The 18761-nt window shown below is 31.2% G+C and overlaps 2 protein-coding genes across 3 annotated transcripts in view; both read left to right on the forward strand.

Moving 5' to 3' along the window:
- The window catches only part of LOC116766734 (uncharacterized), a 39399-nt gene extending 34255 nt beyond the window's left edge, over nucleotides 1-5144 (forward strand). For both annotated transcript variants that reach the window (XM_032656809.2, XM_032656810.2), the window contains exons 3-7: nucleotides 80-208; nucleotides 1475-1594; nucleotides 2217-2379; nucleotides 2562-2690; nucleotides 3549-5144. In XM_032656809.2, the coding sequence (XP_032512700.1) occupies nucleotides 80-208; nucleotides 1475-1594; nucleotides 2217-2379; nucleotides 2562-2690; nucleotides 3549-3780 (773 nt within the window). In that variant the 3' untranslated portion in view covers nucleotides 3781-5144. The remainder of the gene's footprint in view (nucleotides 1-79; nucleotides 209-1474; nucleotides 1595-2216; nucleotides 2380-2561; nucleotides 2691-3548) is intronic.
- A 3167-nt stretch (nucleotides 5145-8311) lies between these two features.
- The window catches only part of LOC116766655 (tropomodulin-1), a 42823-nt gene continuing 32373 nt past the window's right edge, over nucleotides 8312-18761 (forward strand). Inside the window, exon 1 of the mRNA XM_061521716.1 lies at nucleotides 8312-8468. Coding sequence (XP_061377700.1) covers nucleotides 8391-8468 — 78 coding nt within the window. The 5' untranslated portion in view covers nucleotides 8312-8390. The remainder of the gene's footprint in view (nucleotides 8469-18761) is intronic.

Below are 18761 nucleotides of genomic sequence, written 5' to 3' on the forward strand. Positions count from 1 at the left end.
TATCTTGTAAATTGTTGTTAATTCGAAATGAAATCAACCTGTATTCAACAATATGTAAGTCAAGTAACTGTATCTCCAGCGGCTTCGTATCGTGGTTGCGGTGAGAATGAGGAGCCTGACCACTATGCGGCTCGGATCGCCTTCACTGGGAACTCGCGCGTGCTCGGACCGGTCTGCATCGTCGCCGGGGCCATCATGACCTTAGCTGGTAACTATTATGGGATATATAATAAAGAAAAAATATTGTTTTTCTATTAGATTTATTGTATTCCAGAGGAAAAGGCACAGGCCCTACATTTGGTAAAACAATTTTTAAATGAAACTAATATTTTCGGATTACTACGAGTACTTATTATTATTTTTAAAAACTACATACTCCCGACGTTTCGGTTACTTTTCTTCAACCGTGATCACGGGCAGACGAGATGTGAACAAGTTTTGTCAATTGGGATTATACCTTATTGCCTGATGAAGAGTATAACATCTTTATGTAATAATTTTAGACAACTTTTAATGAATGTATACATGTCGTCAAAGCGCTCGAACTATATAAAGGAAATTTATTATAATCACTCTCCTCGTTCCGGTGAAAAAACATTCTTAAGCGGAATGAACTGAGCCGAAAACATAGGTCAAAAAGAGTTCCATATTCTCGGCTTTTATAGCGTTATTCCAGAAATTAAATAAAAAAAAGGCATAAACTTCACCGTTGCCCTTTGATGACCTCAACCAGTAGAAGTAAGATTTACGCTTTCGTGATTTTAATACTTGATATGTAGTGTTTCAATATATATAGTGTCTCATAAATAATTTCAAGTAAAATTTATTTCTTGTTAATAAAATTTATGACAACAAACGAAATGAAAACGACCGTAACTTATATTTCTATAAAAATAAATCGATAAGGTTATTATTACATATTGCTGATAATTAAACACGTCAATGTAATACTGTTAAGATATTAACAGCTAAGGTTACTGTTGGCGTCAATGCTTTACATCTGCAATATTTTTTTATTTATTCAAAACATTATGGTAATCAAATTAAAGAATCACTAACTTTTAAATCTCGATGCACATGAGTAACTTCAGCGGTGATGAAGGCTGTTATAAAATGCTTCCGTTCAATGTCTTGATAAAACAAAAAACCAGGCACTTAAAATAAAAAAAAACATTGCAGATACATGACGAAGTTACAGTTTTATTAGATCTCTTAGTAATCATTCCCTAAGAATTATTTATCATCCGATACAATCACGCTGACGTAAACTAGGTCACGTAACGAATGAGTCGAATGAAAATTTCGTGCTAAGTAGAAATTAAATTTATTCGCTCATAGACAGATTTACGGCCTTGCCCTTTGTAAGGAAAAAAAAATGTGGCAAATTATATACATGAAACAGCTTCTAACTTATTTTCATTTTTCTTTAATAAAATAAATGTAACAAGTAATCGTTTAAAATATATAATTCCAGGTATCGTGTTGTGTATGCTGATGAGAGCGGCACAAAAACGACAACGAAGACTCGCCTTCCACTGTCCTATACACGGTGACTTCTATCCACTCAGCCCACAAAATAGCAGGAAATATACACGTAAGATATCATTATCATTACGTAAAGCTCAACAATACAAACAATGAGCATTGTTATATTGAATTTCTATGACATTTAGATCTGAAACCATATTTACATATTGCTATAAACATAATATATTTTATATAAATTATATAATTAAAATAATAATAACTAAGATTTTCTGTGACGTAGTTATAGCAGGAATATTTTATGAGTATTATGAAATGGTTTATAAATATAAAATGTCGAAAGTCTGTTACCTCTTGAAACATGACATGGCCTTTATAAGTTTTATAAGATACAGTCAGAATTGTGTTTTTAAAAATTAAGTTGGTTTATATAACATGAAATATTAAGTAATTTGGATACCAAGTTTGTTTCAACAACAAAGTAAAGACATAGGTATATTTGATTGTTTTATAGATAATTAAAAATTGCATGAACGAAAAAATTTTAATACATATAAACTTAATTTTATCCTAATCAGTCCACTATTCACCACTTCATATATATATATATATATATATATATATATATGTGTGTGACATTGTGAAGTCTTAAAAGGGATAATTAAAAATACTAATTTCTATATAAAACCGTATCAATACCGCTTTTATATGACTTTCCACTCATTTCGCAGGTAGTCCACGTGGCATCTGGAGATGGCTGCGTGGTTGGTTGGGCATGGTAGAGGAGGGCGAGGCTCCCCGTTGTCCCCGCTCAGTGGAGCCTGCCTCGCCAGCAAGAGCGGATGCCCCCTGCCCGCCACCATTACCCTTTCTCGTCCCTAGCGATTCTGTTGTGTAAGTAATATGCAAATTAAAACCACCAATACCTTTCAACTTGAATAAGACACCAGCACGCGATTGATCAACTAATTCTTACTTATTATCTGTCTATCTATCTCCCTCTCTATCGCTATATCTTTAATTATTTCTCCCTCATTTAAACTAATTTTTATGTAATACGACCATATTTATTTCAGAGGGATGGCGTCAGTGCTGGGTGTACCATTAAGTCCAGAACAAACTTTCGGGTCTATCAAGTCACTGGCTATCTCACGAGAGGTGGCCAGCTTCCCATTGTCACGATCGCCGACTCCACCACCTCTTAGGTAATTAAAAAACATCTTATAAATATTAAAAACGGGTAACATTGTTCAATAAGATTATCTATTTTTATATACCCACTAGAAAGAAAAATCTTTTTTATCAATACACTAGTTCTTGGCCACGATTTCGTCCGTTTGGACTTAGTAAAATGGGCATCCAAAAATATATATGTTTAACAAACATATATATTTTTGGATGCCCATTTTTGATTTGATACATAACAGAATACAATTTGATACATAACAGAATGGTTATTCGTGTTCCCACGGAAACCACATAGCAGAAAGACACAAATTATAGTCTACAGATTATATCTCAGCTACATTACTAAAATGTTTTCACCACGTTGCTTGCACAAATACATTAAAATATTCAAATTTAGAATAGTAATGGGATTCTTATAATAAGTTTCGGATCGTTTAATCATGCCCTACATGAATCTTGAAGATTTTTTTTTATTTGTAGGAAGAAAAGCTGATTTTTACAGATTTTTTTATGGTTGAAGTACATTTACGTAATTTTATTTGAATAAATATTGGAAAAATAACAAATAAATAAAATTTTAATGTGATATAATGACTTACTCAATCCTTGAAATCTTAGTCCATGAATGGAAGTTTTCTGAAAGCAATTCACTGTAAGCGGCTTCGTTTCGCTTTGTTGATTTAAAATTTATCCCAAGATAGGCAGTTTTCTTCACCATAGTTACTTTGTGGACCAGACCATAACAAGTATGAGTATTCATTAAACCCACATTTAGGCCAAATTAAGATTTTGCCTTGTGGCGACAACTCAGAGGAAACGAGAAGAAGTTTGCTAGAATTAAAACTTATATCTCGATATTTTATTACATTTTCCAGCTATCCACCGTTCAAGGATGAATCTAAAACAATCGAGAGCATCCCAAATGCTGTGTCCCCCACGGACTTCGATTGCGGGTCAACGACTTGCAACTACCGCGTTGTTGAATGCAAGCTAACTACTACGAACGAATTGTGCCGTAGTGCTCAAAACCCACGTACCACACAGACAGACCAAAAACAAAGGCCGGCAACAGTGTGCATTGTCATACCAGACGAAGGCAAGGGCTAATAGATATTAAGTGTAGATAAAAAATATAGACAGTGTTCAAATTTGGAATGGCTGTTCAAATTGATAACCGTTTGTGGTTAATGTTGCTAGTTTTTATATGTTAATAGTGTTAACTTGTAATGTGTGCAAATGACTGAGTGTCCAGTGACCATTCCAACGGCAAAACACGTGTGGATATCGTTTTTTTTATTAACTTAACGTGGAATTAACAAGTTTTCTGCTCAATCACGTCGGTCTTCCTCTATCGCTTTTAAAATACCAAACAATTTGTGCACCAGATAACTTTGTACTTGTTTTTTTCCTGCACCTATTTAAATTATTAAAATATTTACAATTTTGAATCTGGAACACCTAAAATAATAAACGGTTTTCAGTCACTGAATGTTTTCTTGCTTGTAAAGTGTATCAAATAAATGTTTGTTGTATGTTCTATTATCAAATGTGAAGGAATAGTAAAGCATTTGTATTTTGTAATGAAACACTGCTCACTAATATTTATAATAATTTAAGATAATCTTATTTTCGCACTTGGTTTGAGAATAAAAGCGTATGTGTTCTTGTGACTTTGTATGCGTTTACACCATCGACCTACGCAGTTCTTTAAAACAATGTTTCATAGTAAAAATCATAAAAATTTAACCGTTTGACTTGATGATGAAAAATTTTACTAAGCTCTAAGTTCACTTGTTCTTGATTTTTCATGTATGTCGTACGATTTTTGGCTCAGTAGATTGGTGTTCCTAATTTTGTAGTCTTTAGTATCTAATATATTCACATTTTATTTCATATATAGAGTGGCTAGATAAACATAGTTATATAGATAAATATACTCAATGTAGAACGTAAGCCATGAGATATATTTTAAGGCGACGTAACTTTTGAATTATAACATTTGATTATCTGGCAACACTCAATTTTAAATGAATTATAAGAAATTATTAACTTTAACCTATTTCATTGTCTTAAAATAATAGTAATTACAGCAGTTATTTTAGATATAAATCCATATTGTGATATTTGTTTTAATGTGAATAATTTATGTATTTGTTTGGAAGGAGGAGCCAAAAATGTTGCCAAATTTCACTATGTATCTATCGCGTCCATCTTCTATTCAGTAATGTGCTCACAAAAGACAATTTGATTTTAGACATTTTAGGTTCTGGATATATATTTAGATATGAAATAGGATAGATATATAAACAATTTCATTTTGTGATTGAGGCATTTATTGGCCGAGTTATTGTGTAAGGTATGTAATTTTTATGATAGTTAAGTGCCACGCCTAAGGAATATTGTATACATAGGCTTATTTAATATTGTTATAGGTATTAAATATGAAATAAAAATACAAATTTTGATTTAAATTTTTGTTTTTTCCTTTTTAATTATAATCATTACTTTAACTAGAACTGAAAATTTATTTTTTATCATAATAATCATCATTCTGATTTTCATAAAATTTACAAGTTTATATTTATTAAAAACTTCAAACAATGTTAAGCAAACTTTATAATTTAATATTCTATATGGAAAATAAAGAAAGTATTTAGTTACAATAAAACATTGAAATAATAAAATAATATATCATATAAAATATTATACTAACAAGAGTGCATCAGAAAGTTGACAGTCTAAAGGTGAAAAAAAAAGCCGCGAATGTTTTAAAATTATTCTTAGTTTTCGACAATCGAATTCGTATATAACTAAATAAAACACTACACTTAAGAGTTTGATTAAGACCGAAAGGAACAATAAAATGATATTTTACACAATGATAACAAAAAAAAAATTCCATAGTGCCATCGTCACCCATTTATCATCGCAATGCTCGCCGCGTGGGCGGATTTAATCCACATCACCTAGATGAATTCAGTTGCAAAGCTGTACGTGCATCGCATTAATTTATCCACTCACGTGCAGGATGTGGAACTTCCACTCGATATTTTCCCAGTGAGTTTCAACATGGGGTCTTTCAACCATCACTTGTTCAGGAACTTGCCCCACAAACCAAGCCGGTTACGTATCCACAACAACCCTTATGCAACAGATGTTTATGAGCGACGGTGACTAATTCACATCAGGTAAGCCATCTGCTCATTTGCAACTTATCACATCAAAAAAATACTGAATAAAAAACAAAACAGAATAAAATATATTGTAATCTTTGTCATGCCGCAAACTCATTTACCTCTCGTGTGTAATCAACTTTTTTTTATTTCTTAATATTACAAAACAAATAGTTTTACCAGTTTCATGTACTTATATCACCTATTGTCAGTACTTTCTCCATTCTTTTTTTTATAATTCTACCACTATACTTTTAATTACTAAACCACAAAACACAATACCTACTGTTCTCGAATCCCACTGATATTTTTTATATTTCAAGTTTCACCAGTCTCTAGCATATAACTTCAATATTCATCATGCATTTACAGAATAATTGGCTAGCAACATTCACATGTCTATGACTGTAAATAAATATGCCCAGAAAAAGTATCCTAACTTTACTCTGGAAGAATCGTGATGTTTTTAAACCCATTCGTCCACCTTAGTCCCGACTTTCTTTTAATAGCCTTGGACCTGAAAAAGCTTCTACTCAACGTCGAAGGGCCGTGTGTTGTGTACTGGCTGTTACACGAGAACATAATGTTGAACAAGGCCCTCTACGGAACCCCATTATTGGACGGGTCCCGACTTATGCAGATACTGTAGCATCAGGCAGTACCTGCATTTGAAGATAGCGAAGAGGAAACCGATCTCCTTCTGCCACCACCACCACCGTATCGATACGAAGGATTCAGCTCGTCTCAACCTGGACGAATGTGTGGTGCGGGGTCGTCCACGTGGTGAGCTAGTGCTAAAGCATGATAGGAAGCAGAATTTCATTATTGCGTGTCATACCAAAAATACTTGGATGCCACATAACCTTTTTCTATGAAAAGACATTTGGGTAAACCCTTTCGCTCCAGATTGGCTTATGTCGAAAAGGTGTTCGTGTTACTTAACCTAGGGTTGGAAAATTCCTCTGAAGCAAAACTCAAATACCCTTTTGTATTGCAGAAAAGTAATAAATCCTTTCTGTAATGTTGAAAAAAAAAATTAAGTCAGTTAGAAGTTTATTTCTTCTATTATAAATGTATATTTACGATCACCTATGAAAACAGGAATTATCGATCTTTTCACTAGTAATATTTCGGACCAATGTTGGATTACATATCTTATTATATTCTTTGTCGATATCCACCTTAAACCTGGAGCGGATTTTCGAAATAATATGGTAACTATTTTTGTGTCTCCGTATTTCCAATTTATTGAATGGATGTTTCCTAATATTTTTCTGCAAAATATTCTAAAGCAGCAACATATTTTTTAAAGACAATAGTTAGAATCAGTTGACTTAATTATGGACTTTTCCACCTGCAACTACCCGGCAAATTTGCCATCCTTACATATAAAAACTATTCAATTTCGGTCACAACAATATCAAAATATAGTAGGTAGTATGAGGTCTATAAGGTCTATGAGGTCTATAAATACGGATTAAAAATTAATAACAGTTCGCAGTATTATCAGTTTCCAAGGAAAATGGCGCTAAATGTCATGCCGAGCAATTATAACTCTAATAATTCTAATTATATTATACATAAATTTAATTCTATGCCAATTATTAACACCATTAGTAAAAACGATCTTACATACAGTGTGAGCTGATCTATTTTAAATATTCATGTCAAATTGTCGACTAAATAAATGGTATGTTATCAAATCTAAACATCTGGTACATCACGTCCTAAGACGTAAATAGCTCGAACAGCTTTTTTTGAAGCTAACAGCCTTTTGGTTATAAAAAATATCCGAAAAGTATTCTTTACTATTTGAATGTAAATACTTTGAGATTTAATTCATGTAACCTTTTGGAATAATTTCAGCTACCTACCACATGTACATCATGCTTACGTGTCAAGTGTCAACTAATTTCAACAGTTTTAATATTGAGATAGGGGGAAATTGTATTGTGTGTGCCTATATAATGTCTGTGTGTAATACATCTTCCCTTATACATATTAAAAGGGAACATATGTGTGACTTAGTATAGAAGCAAGATAAATTATATACTGTAAAGTTATATAAAATCTGTACACCAACTACGTGAAACAGTAACAAAAGTCTACATGTCAAGTCTTCATGTCCATCCATTTGACGTGCTAGAGTTTAGGAGAGTATTACTAGGTTAATATAATGTTAATTATGACTAATTTTGATTTTCGTGAAAAGTATTAAAATTAATGAATTATCGTATTAATTTCGATAACGCTTATGTTCTATTTTTCAAACCAAATGTCCCTAAAAATACGAAAATAGCGGTTTGAACACAAAGATTTAGATTATATGTCAACTGGGACCTCATTATTCGCTCCGTCGCATCTTTAGTGAGAGCAAAATTTTCAGTGTCTCGACTTCCCTCAACCCCTCAATCCCAAGAACAGTGTTCGGGCGACTCGGATACACCACGCCAACCGGCGACTGAAAACTAAAAATAACCGTCCGTCGCTCAGTACCGCCGTAACAATCGCGCGCGACGCCCGCGCATAACGCGTAACGCAACCATGGCGGAGACAATCGAGGAAACTTATGAGACTGCGGTCACCCGCAAGGTGGTCCGCAAAAGCCTCAGGATAGAGGAGGTGAGGACATCACTGTTTTATGTAACCGACGCAACACAAATAGCTCAAGTACGCCACGGCCCACACACATGTACGCATCTGCTCACATAACCGATAACATTTGACAGTGAACACGGACGTAAACACTAGCGTTATCCTGAAACAAACATTGAACGCTTGCGGAATATAAACGTTAAACAAAAAAACATAAATGCATTAATCATTCGTAATCGTCCTGCTCGTTTGTTGCTGACGGATGAGTCGGTTTTGTGCCCAATATATCTATCCCGCCAGTTCGTGTTGGAAACCAGCCGTTAACATCGATTACACATCACGACCCGCGAAGGTTTGTGCATCATACGTCAATGGAGGAAGTGTGCGCAATGCTCCTCTTATAATTTGTGACGATGCAAATAGAACTGGCGGTTGAATGAAAATTTCCGTATCCACCTTGACGCGTGTGCATCGACCTGTCCCGTGATATGGACAATGACCACGTGCGACCTTGCAAGACAAACAAAAACACACGGATTCAGAATGAACACCAACACAAACTTAGGTACATCCTACTCCTTTTGAAAGGAACAAACTAACCCAACACAAAATCTATACGAAATAAACAAAGCATCTCCGGTTTTAGTTATGCAATAGTTTTTTTTGAACGAGCAAACATCTTCGTCATAAAAACTGCAGATATTTCTGGAAGATGACAATAGGCTATTACAGTGTCTCAGAAACATGTGTACGTAAGTGTAGTGACAGAAGCTTTGGTGTTGCGTTATCATATTCCATCAGCAATTAACAATGGCTTTCATTGGGGACTACTGCCCGTTTCTAAAGCGCAAAATCCAATGGAAAAACGCGCCGTGGCATATTTTCGTCTTGGCTCCCATCCTAGTTTATCTGCTACATTACGATGTTTATTCACAATACGAATGTGAACATTAATGTGTGCGTCCGAGGCACTTGTATTTAGGTCTGTGAATCAAAGTAACAAGCAAAATTTATTGATGGGAACAGTCTTCAAGGCAAATGTTCCATTGATTATGGTATCTTTAAGCCTCCTGAGGACTGTGTCCTAATGAATGTCCTAGTCCTTGTATTTGATTCTATAAAACAAATTGTAGTAAAAGACAGAATGTTCATATATCTGCATATCATCATGACGTTAAAAAAGCTTAGGGTGGCACGAATCCACGGGTTTGTTTACTTGGCATCCACAGCCTGCTCCGGATGGAATCTCTCACCAAGAGTATTTTGGTAGTACTGTCATAAAACGTTATTGATTTGAATTTTATTTAGCTTTAACTATCAATGATATGAAATTATTTGATGCTTCAAGAATTTATAGAATCAAAAGTTTTAGAATATTACGAAGAAATATTATAACTCTCATTCCGATGAGGTTTCTAATTTGGTAACAGGATAAGAGAAGGTAATATTTACAATAGGCTAAGTGACACCAAAAAGTGAAATGTCCTTTGAAAGATTTTTATATTTTACTTTTTTTATATATCATTGGATAGCGACCGTTGATATTGATATATTATTAATTGGTCCGATATATAATATATTTACCGGGGATTAATGACCCAACTTACTTCAAACTGTCTAGAAGCTACTAAATTAAAAAATAACAATTCTCTTACAAAAAAATCAGCCGCCGTAATTAGTTTTTTATGACAATCTATTATAAAAGTAAGCCAGATACTTTAATAGATTATTATACTACGATATAAATAAAAAAATCCACTATAACCAGTTATTGTTTTCAAGACAATTTTTTGTTCTTTACATAACATACTGACATTTCAAAATTAAGAGAAAAAAACAATTATTCTTTAGTAAAAAGTCCCTTGTAAATTGTAGAGATTTTTAATTTTAAATATAACAAAAGTCGTAGAAGGACACCGGATAATCATTGTAAAGGACAATTTCACTGTTCCCTTAAAAGGTTTATCTAACAATTATGTACCATCGTAATATATAATATATAAATAATAAACTTTATCATTCATTTTTAACAAAGAAAATAATAAACTATTAAATTATAGTAAATTTTTTAAAACCCCTGATGAATTTCCTAAAAACCATTAATTTAAATATGAATGTTGAAACTGTTTACAAGTAAAATTTTCTTCGATTAAATTAATGACAAATAAGCAGTCACTTTAAAAAAATATCTAAACATTGTTTAAACATCTTTTGTTGAATATAATCTATTTTATTTCATCCTTTATTGAAAACCAAAAAAAATTCATTACAAATATTTGTTAAGATATTTTAAAAAAGAATGTAAACCTCAAAAATATATTTGTAATACTTTAAGATTTTGTCAAAATCTTAAAGTAAAATATAAGAAAAAATACTTAGAAATAAATACATACCTCACCTTAAGTTTTTACCTCAGGTTCTTTTACAACGATACTATCTAATAAATTTGTTTTCAATCATTCATTATTCACGTATGTATCTCCAAGTACATTTATTTATATTTACGTCAATGCTGACTGCGCAATCTATTTTCTAACATCGGAAGGGGTTTTATTTGCTCGTCGATTCTATAAGTACCTAATACATGGGTAATATATGTACTTCTATTTCATCATTCAGCCTTCCAAACCCGATGTTTACATTTTAAGTCTCCCCATCTCTCAGCCTGTTATGTTTTTAAGCGGTAAATACTCTTTTCTTCACCTGGAGTAATCGGTCATAATTCAAATTCAGCTTCCCATTATGGGGTTTTAAATATAGTTTCCACAACACCAGATAATAACAAAATGTGAGGTTTATAAAGGATTTTTTTTTTATAAACTAATAAATTAGTATATTATTTATGCATACTTTATTAATGGTTACTTATAAAATATACTGCAGAACTACGAAAAGTAAAGGTATATAATAATTTTATATGGAGAACATCATTGGCCTCTATATATCTTCTTTGGGATATAACTTTTAGATAAAATCTTTAATTTAGACAATAGTTCATATATTTTTAACATACTCGTAATTGTAGAAAACGATTTTTTCTTTCTCCAGTTTCATTTACATATTTAAGACAATTTTATTTGTTTACATTGAGTTTCTTTCTTAAAAGTAATCCACAAAACATATTTATTATCCTGTAAATGTAAGTTACAAATCTCTTTGGTACGACCATAAAACGAACAGTTTGTGTGTTATTTATATGATATTTGACACGAATATGAACTAAAACCAAGGCCGTAACATCCGCAGCAGCATGTTCTTTTACTAGATGAACAGTCATCACGAATTAAATAACTGTATCATCAATTAAAATACCTCCTAAATTTACCAATTCATAATTTCCTAGACGAATATGTTAAAGTTCTCAATAATTTTTTTTAAATGAAAAAAGAGAAAATATATTTGTGCTTTCTTTAAAAAATAATATACAAGAATTCATTAACGTATATCTCAAAACACGAGGATAGTTGAATAAAAATGGTCCACTATGGATTATAGAACGTTGTAAACTATCGATATTTAAATAATTTATAATATCATACTAGCGTTTCAAACTTTATAGGTACTTGAATTACAATCTAAGCGCTCAGTATTCAGTGGACGCGAAATAGATCAATTGGTATTTTGTTTTACGTCTAAGTTACAAATAACCATTCATTTTCTGAAATTGGCGAAGCTCCCGTGCTCTTATTAAATGTTCATATTGTAAAGTTTATATATAATAATACAAATTGATACATTGCAGAAAACACATGACAGTATAGATACAATCTTGAGAAAAACATTAAATTAAAAAGAAAAAAATATTTTAAAAGAAAAAGAACAAAGGACTCTTTACTATATCAGTACAAACTTTCCGCTCGAACCGACCTCCTTTACACTAACACAAATGTATGTATGTACCTATATAAGTAATATATTTTTTTATTTACAAATCTTTTTTGACCACAATCTGTAACACAAACAACCTTTTAAGAGTCAGCATTAAGACCATATAAGGATCCTTATACGACGTTTTGTTCAAATGAAACGCAGATCTGCACAACTGTTCGGGAAGGTTGCCAAATGTGCGATTTTACCTAATTGACGACCGGCAGCCCGTTTGATCACTCAAGATCGATGCTCGAATAAAACACTTCTGGAACCAACAGCCGGTACAATATTCGTTACAATATGATTATTATTTTATATAACAATGTGTTCCAAATTGACAGAAATTTCTCTTTCATAATAAACTTATTCAAATCGTATTAACACACCTGTTTTGTTATTCTCAAAGAGAATAAGGGATATATATAGCAAGGGAGCAAATACCTTCAAAATATATATTCTAATATGGACTATCGAAGTGAAAATAATACAATAGTAACCAAAGCAAGATATCAGGCTAATGTAAATCCTTATCTAAATAAGACTGAGATATAGTTTAGGTGACAAAGTATCGATTATATCATACATTTATAATTTTAAATGAAAAATTATTATGTGTACAAGTGTTTCTTAATAACAACATCATGCTGGTCGTGCCGGAGGTCTTAATGCAATTTGCAGTGCAAATTACCGTGCATAATATCGATGTTCGTCCATCACGTTCGACATGGCGTCCAACGTTACTTCACGGAAGCAACGTTTTTGCGCCTCGACGCGAAAATGGAACGGAGCGGGTATAATTAAATGTGGTTGGACTAATCGTTGGCGAGTAACACGCGAATTCGGCCAGTTCCAAATCGATGTTTTAATTTATGCACAATGACCTTTCTGATGCTTCTAACATTAGACGATTCTAGTACCTACGTTAATGTACAGCTGTTTTTTTCTTTAAGTGCAATATTGCTTTGCAATTTGAATATTTGCTGTGTATACTCTTCACGTATATAACGACTATACACATTCAGATTGCTGAGTCATGAATGACTTTAGGGATGGCAATAACTATTAGCACTACAATGATACCATGCATATATTTCAAATAGCATTCCATTTTTAAAATATATAAAACAGAAGTGTGCATATCAAAAAGATAGTGATACCTAAATATTTCGAAAAAAAATTTCTTCGTTTATATTGCGAGTTTATTATTATCGGAAGTCTTTAACCTATTAAAAGTCCAGACATTAGTCAAGGCAAGATAAGTTCATTGGTCTCTTAACGTGCTTTCGAACCCTTGTCACAAAGCCGTGCGTCACCTCATGTATATGGGGCGAAACTTAAATAGAATTACAATGTTTGTAAACATTTATTTCAAATCAAATCTACCCTCATACTACGATACAGTCAAGCGGCATCTGTCATAAGCTTAATTAAATATCGCATCCAAAATTATTTAGCATTTCCGTCATACATAATTACCTGCACCAGTGATTTCTAACTAACATCTTAATTAAATGATATTTATGTTAATAACTATTGCGAAATACTGTGCCATGTAATTTTTTAAACTCATCTCTTACAAATTATAGCAAAACTGACCATTACTGTACGAAATGTGTCTAAAATACAGTTTTACGTATGCGCTCTGCGTTTAACGTATGTTTATTTAGTGGCTTAAACAAAATAAGGGTATAAAGTGTGAACTCTGAAGAGAAATACTGTATCGTAAAAAAGTCGAAAGCGTTCTCTAAATGTTAATAGGTTCTTTGACACCACTTTTTTTATGTCATTCAATGTCGAGAGCAATGTTGCATTGAAGTGTTTTAATTACACGTTAAAAGATTCATACAGTATACATTTTCTTAACGTGTTTTGAATAAATTTCATGTATTTTTTTATAAATAATTTGTTGGCTTTCATAGAATGCGTTTAATGTGTTTGAGTTTTTTTGATCTTAATAATCCAGCATGCGGTTTGAGGAAAACAAAATCCTTATTCCTAGTACTAAAACTGGATGTTTAGGTGAGAATTAAATTTAGTATTGGTGATTCGAAATTTAAGACAGGAGAATAAGATTCATAGACTGAATACATTCCAACAAGGCTGAATCTAAAAATCTAAAAAGCGTTATATTTTTCTTAATTTGCTTAAAATTTAGGAAATCAATAAGTAAAAGAGACAATTAAAGGAACAAATTTTAACAGAGAATGTTACGATATTTAATGTATTTGAATCTCAAACAAATTCTGTCGTATTATTAATTTTTTTTAATTATATTAAATCATAGCTAAGTCCAGAAGTGAGTTTTAAATTATTAATTATTCGTTAATATGATGTTGTTTCTCCGATTACAATTTTTTTCTCCTACTTCTCTTTACATTGCAACCATGTAGATTTGTGATTTGAATACTTCTAAACACTAGGCACGTCGGCTTTACGATGTTATATGGACGCAGTTATAAGCAAGAGCTAATAACTAATTAATCAAAATCTCGACTAGTTAAATTTTGTGACCTACATACTGATACAACTCTTGTGTAATTGAATTTTAAATTTATAAACCAGAGAAAATGATATATAGCAGTTACGAAACGGCTTGACGGATATGTTTGCGACGGTCTTTTGTTGAAGCCGAGTGGACGAATGTGAAAATAAGACTCAAACATAAATAGACGCTCCCGACAATGTCGAGGTGATTCTAGCTGAGACTGGCATTATAAATATATAGTAACGTAAATTGTTTGTCATCGCAACTTACATTTTCAAATTACAAAGCAAAGCTTGATAATCAAGTTTTTATATAACTGTTTAAAGCCCCACAATTTTTTTAATTAAATAAAATTTGGCGCTACAATTGAGGGGATTCTTTAAAGAAATACTGAGTCATTTTGTTAATCCAAAGCAATCATTGGATGAGTGTCGTGTTTCTAAATAAACAAGATATAAAATTATATAAGGTTTCATTTGGAAGTTAATTTAAAGACATGAACATATTTTTTTTTAAATTAGAGAGACCTTTAATGCCTTCAAACGTAAACTGAATTAAAAAATTTGACACAAAACTTGTTTCGCTAATAATTATTGTAGTATATAGCCTGTACTTTTACAAATTCATAAATAAAATTTAACTGGCTCCAGAAAATAAGAAGTTCAAAATTCGATTGTTCGTTAGACATTCTAATTGTTTTAAGTAAATTTTTTTATTTCTCATACAGATGCATAGGTACAGATTGTTGTAAAATCTTAACAAACAACAGTATTGATTGCTGCCATGTAGTTTTTCTAAGATCAAATTAAACAGTAAGAGAAGAGAAATATTTTTTTATGTAGTGACATAAATTTTAAAAGTGTAAAATGTAATGAAGATTTATGCTACTATTTATAGTCAGAGATTTGAAGTTGACATATTTACATTTGAAGTTGACATGTTTAGACATGAAACAACAAGCTTGAACAAACATACAACAAGCATAAACTTATATAAATTGGCGAGATCGTTCAATACGTTATAATAAAAATTAAAATCTTCCCCTGTATGGAAAAAAAACTATTTAGGGTCAAAGGTAAAAAATATCAGTTTTTTGCGACTTTCAGCAAAACAGTAAGTTTTATCGTAAAATACCTCAGACAAAAAATATCGATGATAAAATTATCCGGGCATTAGGCATCTTTTATAGTTATAACTTATGTACATCTTATATTTTAAGTGTGAGCTATAATAATCTATAGAAAAATATTTGAACACATATTACAACTCTGGAGATGTATATACGAGTTGTACTCGTGCAAATTATAACGATTACAACTTTCATAATTTCTGAATTGTCATATTTTCGAAACACTGGCTCTTAGGAAAATAATGTATTTGTACATTTTTACAGATAATTTTTTACCTTTAACCTTGAATTTAATTTGTTTTACACAGGGGAAAGATGGGGAAGTTTCAAATTTTATTTATAATCATATTTTGAACGATCTCACCAATTTGCAGTTTGTTGTAAATTAATATAACTTCATTCTTATTTTTTAGTCTAATTTTACAGGACTATTATTAGTGTAACAGATTATTTGTTTCAAAATTTTGAAATTCGTTTACTATTTTGACATAATTTATTTTTTTGTTTGCCCATTAATTTTATTTTGATTGAAGTAAAATATTTTATGATTCTAGTCTGTGCTTGAGAAAAATATCAAACGACATGCATCATATTAAATGTTTAAGATTAAAATAAGAATAATATCTGTACAAAAAATCATAGAAATCTTCTCAGTTCAATTTTTTATAAAATAATAAAAATAATTATCTTGAAATCTTTCAACATCGATATCCATTTCTAAACAATATATTTTACATTATCTGTTAACCTAATATTAACAGAATGTCTAAACGTAGCCGCATAAGTAAGATTTAATTAGGTCTTCTTATTTAAGTTAAAAGAATATAGGTACATATAGAATAAGAAGCAAGAAATATTTGTTGAAATTTCTATTTACTTCCTCACAAATACACATGCATTTATTTTCTTCGAGCATGTTAAGTGAATTGAATTTTCTTATACGTGAACATAACAAAAGGTGTATGAAAAGGCAATTTATATATTTCAATAAACTCTATATTTCGTCGTAATAAAAGCTTTTTCTGCTTTTAAAAATGTTCAATGCCCGTCAGAGCTAATGAAATTTTACGCGCGACCCACATGCTATAATGAATCACACCGGCCAATGTACTTTTAATAATAAAAACACGCATGACGAATAAAGATTTTAATGAACACACAGGCATTTATAATTAAATGTGTGAAAAACCAAACATATGAAAAATATAACTTAAATAAGAACATTTTAAATTCAATAACATATACATTTTTCATTTATTTTTAATCAATAAACTGTTACGAAACTATCAGATATAATTACGTTTATCTATGACATAAAGCAAATCCTATTCGACGACTTTCTCATCTCTTATTCCGTATAACCGGTAATTTATTTCTGTTCACTTAGTATAATGTCTCAAAGTGTTTAAAATGACACATTTTAGGCTCAGTCATAAATATGTCATAAATTGTGTTGAAACGTTTGAATGATGAAACGTATTAACTATCAAAGAGTTATTTATAAATTGGCTATTCCCAGAGGTTGCATAATGAGACGTATAAATTAAATATTTTATTATATACCAGCTGCCAGTCAAACGTCTATTCTTAAAGTTATAAAAAAGGATGTGAAAGGAAAAACCTTAAATCAAATAATACCTAAGTTTAAATTTCCTTTATAACTTTTTATTTAATCCTCGTCAAATTTTACCTTTATTTGATATAATATTTTAAATTAAATAATCTTATTTGTATGTTGTTTTAGGCAAAGTAATAAAACTGATATAAATTTAGAAATCTTGTAATAAATATTCATAAAAATAAAATATAAGGGATAGTCTACATTAGGAGTTATATCACATTCTACGGATTTAAAGAAAAATTTCTGGAACACATATTTATTGTTTTCCCAGCTGTTGTAAGGAGATAAGTTTGTATCAGTTGTACAAAAATACCCGTATGTTTAAAAATATTCGAGTGACTGTGACATTATTATATGATTATTAATTAATAATCGACATTAAGCCGTATAATTTGTTTGCAGCTATAAATAATTTGATTCAAAATTAAAAAAAAAAAAAAGATACAAATGAGATACGAATTACGGTTTCAGTTTATTGAGGCTAAATTTACCGTTCGTTTAAATTGATTCGATTTACCCTAAATGTCGCAGCGTTAACACAAAAAAACTGATTTCACAAAAACATCATATCTGATTTCTTCTGCAGGCTTCTGCAGTCATTATAATCCACAGATTAAATAACGTATCACACCTATTCTTAAAATATTGTAAATAAAATTTAAATTCCTGTTCAGTCTTTACTTACATATATTGGAGCCAAAGTAATGTAAAAGTAATTACGTAATGGTTAACAGCTAAAAACATGATATCTGTCAATGCTAAGTAATATTAAAGGTAAATTCTCTAACCCCTATTATCTATAATAATATAAAAATAAGCATTGACGTTCTTTTTTTCAAGTTAAATAAGTCCTTACCACTCCTTTAAATACTAATGTTTAGTGTAATTACCAGTGCAATAAAATGCAATCATTAAAAAATGTGGTCATGGGTTGCTTTGCAGCAAGATACCTCTGAGCAACTAGTATGTAGGTAGGTATGTACATTACGACATCACTACTAATTACGATTTCGGGCGTGTCAATGTTCTGATTGATGAGACGGTAAAGGTTATTGGCTCTTACGGTCAGCCACGTGCTATCATTTATGAATTAAAATCATTTCTTTATTATAATTCCATCTGCTGCCTCTATGAGGTAATATGAAGTTTGAGAAATATTAAGAATACAAAACGATACAGTTTAAAGTGAGTTGACGATGCATGAAACAATAACTA

This window comes from Danaus plexippus, chromosome 10 (assembly GCF_018135715.1).
Source record: "Danaus plexippus chromosome 10, MEX_DaPlex, whole genome shotgun sequence".
Taxonomy (NCBI): Eukaryota; Metazoa; Arthropoda; class Insecta; order Lepidoptera; family Nymphalidae; genus Danaus; species Danaus plexippus.